The 2,066-nt window shown below is 40.6% G+C and overlaps 1 protein-coding gene across 1 annotated transcript; it reads right to left on the minus strand.

Moving 5' to 3' along the window:
• Positions 1-1,134: 1,134 nt before the first annotated feature.
• LOC121857357 (sodium-coupled monocarboxylate transporter 1-like) lies at positions 1,135-1,934 on the minus strand (the record flags this gene model as incomplete). The annotated part of the gene is made up of 2 exons (XM_042353366.1): positions 1,135-1,586; positions 1,780-1,934. Coding segments are annotated over 2 exons (590 nt in total), but the record flags the coding sequence as incomplete, so codon positions are not given.
• Positions 1,935-2,066: the final 132 nt, after the last annotated feature.

The following is a 2,066-nucleotide window of genomic DNA, read 5'->3' on the forward strand; positions in this document are numbered from 1 at the left end:
ACGTCTCCTTCAGCCGCAAGGGCCTACTTCCTGAAAGAGACGGCGTAACAGACCTCACTTGTATTAAGCAGTTCAATTCTGGTCACCGTATTGCAGAATGGATATGGAATCCCGATAAATAATTCAGAGGAGTTTGACAAGACTAATCCCTGGCATTAGGAACACCTTGAGTACAGAGACAGGTTAAAGCATCTTAATTTGCACTCCCTCGAGAGATGTAGAGTGGGAGGCGATATGATAGAGGTGTATGAATGGAAGGCAGGGCTAAACAAAGGCGATATGACAAAAGTACTCAAGCTTTCCAGCCAGGAGTGGACTCGTAAAAGTTGCTTTAAATTAAACAAATTACATTTAGGTGCGTGATAGGTAAACATTTGTTTGGAAACAGAGAAGTGGGTGAATGGACCAAGTTACTAAACATCTTTATTAATTCGAATACGCTGGGAAGCTTCGAACATAGGTTGGATGAATGTATGAGCGATAGTGGTTGGGTGCAAATGGGACTGCCTAGTATGGGCTAATAGGCCCGCTGCATTTTCCTCCATTCTTATGTTCTTATTTTCATTCTAAGCATTAATGCAGAGCTCAACACTGCATGATAATGAGGAGCCACAGATAACTTGTTACTTTCCAAAATAAAAGTGATCTATTGTCTATTTCTGTATGTGTCCTGTTATCCCTTCTATTATCAAGGTCTACCTGATTTGTACAAACTTATACTTCATGTGAAACGAATTGTTCAAACATCGATACTGAAGGAGGACGGGGCATGGCGGGAGATTTGTAAAACTATAGAGTGGAAGAGAGAAAGTGAATGATAAGTTATATTAGAAAGATAACTTTAAAATGAAGTAAAATATGGGAATACATGTTGTTTGGGTATTTAAGAAATTATAGACGAACTATCAGTCTTGTCTATCCTCCAAAATTTGTTGTCATAAAACGTGTTTCATGAGGTTGTGTTAAAAAGAATCAGATAAATTGTTGCGTTTGTGAGTGTGTACAAGTATAGAGTTTATCAAAATTATCTAGAATATTTTCTTTATTGAAAAAATTAAAATGATAATGTTTTCAGGGAGTGTCTCCTGTTGTTTACCTCTGACGACCACCCAAGAGCGTCGAAAACATGCTAGAGCTCGTGTGATGGGCAGTTACCTGGAGAGCAGAAAGACAAGTGTGTCTCTGAGTTGTTGTTCTCCACTCCTTGTGGTAATGAGTGTAATGTTAGCAGGACAGAAAAAAAGAGTAAGGTGGTTTGTTGGTACTGACTCTTGGACAATGGTGGAGTTGGACAACAGAGCAGTCATGGTGGTGTTGGACATTACAGCATCAGCCAATGTGGTGTTGCACAACCCAACATTAATCTCTGTGGTGTTGAACAATACAGCATCAGTCACTGGAGTGTTGAATGGCAGAACCTCGGTAGTGTTGGTGAGTAAGCTGCATAATGTGGCATTGGCGAGGTTGCCGGGGCAGCCTTTGGTTGAGAGTGGCAGGCGTGGAACCTTCCCACCACCACGCACAAACTTCCCAACAACTACCCAAACGTTGAAGAAGAATGCCAGGAGGAAGCCCACCATGCTGCCCTGCAGTGACAGGAAGTGATTTTACTGACCAACAGAAACTTTATGATTATTACATTTTTACCTTATTTACCCATAATAGCCATAGGTTTATTTCTTTATGTAGAGATCACTGCTACCAGCCCACCACGTTGTATATTGTTTGTTTTATTTTTGCAATAGGAAACAAGAAACTATATCCATAGGTCGTGTTTACCTTGGCGTTAACCCATGGTGCACAAATTCCCGTAAAGAAGATGCCAGCAAAAGGACCGGCAACGGCAGATAAGATGCTGTTAGATACGTTGTAGATGCTGCCCAACTTCTCTACCAGCAGGCCCAGACCCACAGCTATTACACCAGCTACTACAGCTGAAATTCATAAATAAATATTATAGGTAAAACTCCTCCTTTATATTAAAAACAAAAATAACTTCAACTAAATATGCAGGTGAGACTAATGCAGGTTTTAATTGATACCATACCGACCGAGAAGCCAAAGGT

Source organism: Homarus americanus, unplaced genomic scaffold (assembly GCF_018991925.1).
Source record: "Homarus americanus isolate GMGI-L3 unplaced genomic scaffold, GMGI_Hamer_2.0 scaffold11540, whole genome shotgun sequence".
Classification (NCBI taxonomy): domain Eukaryota; kingdom Metazoa; phylum Arthropoda; class Malacostraca; order Decapoda; family Nephropidae; genus Homarus; species Homarus americanus.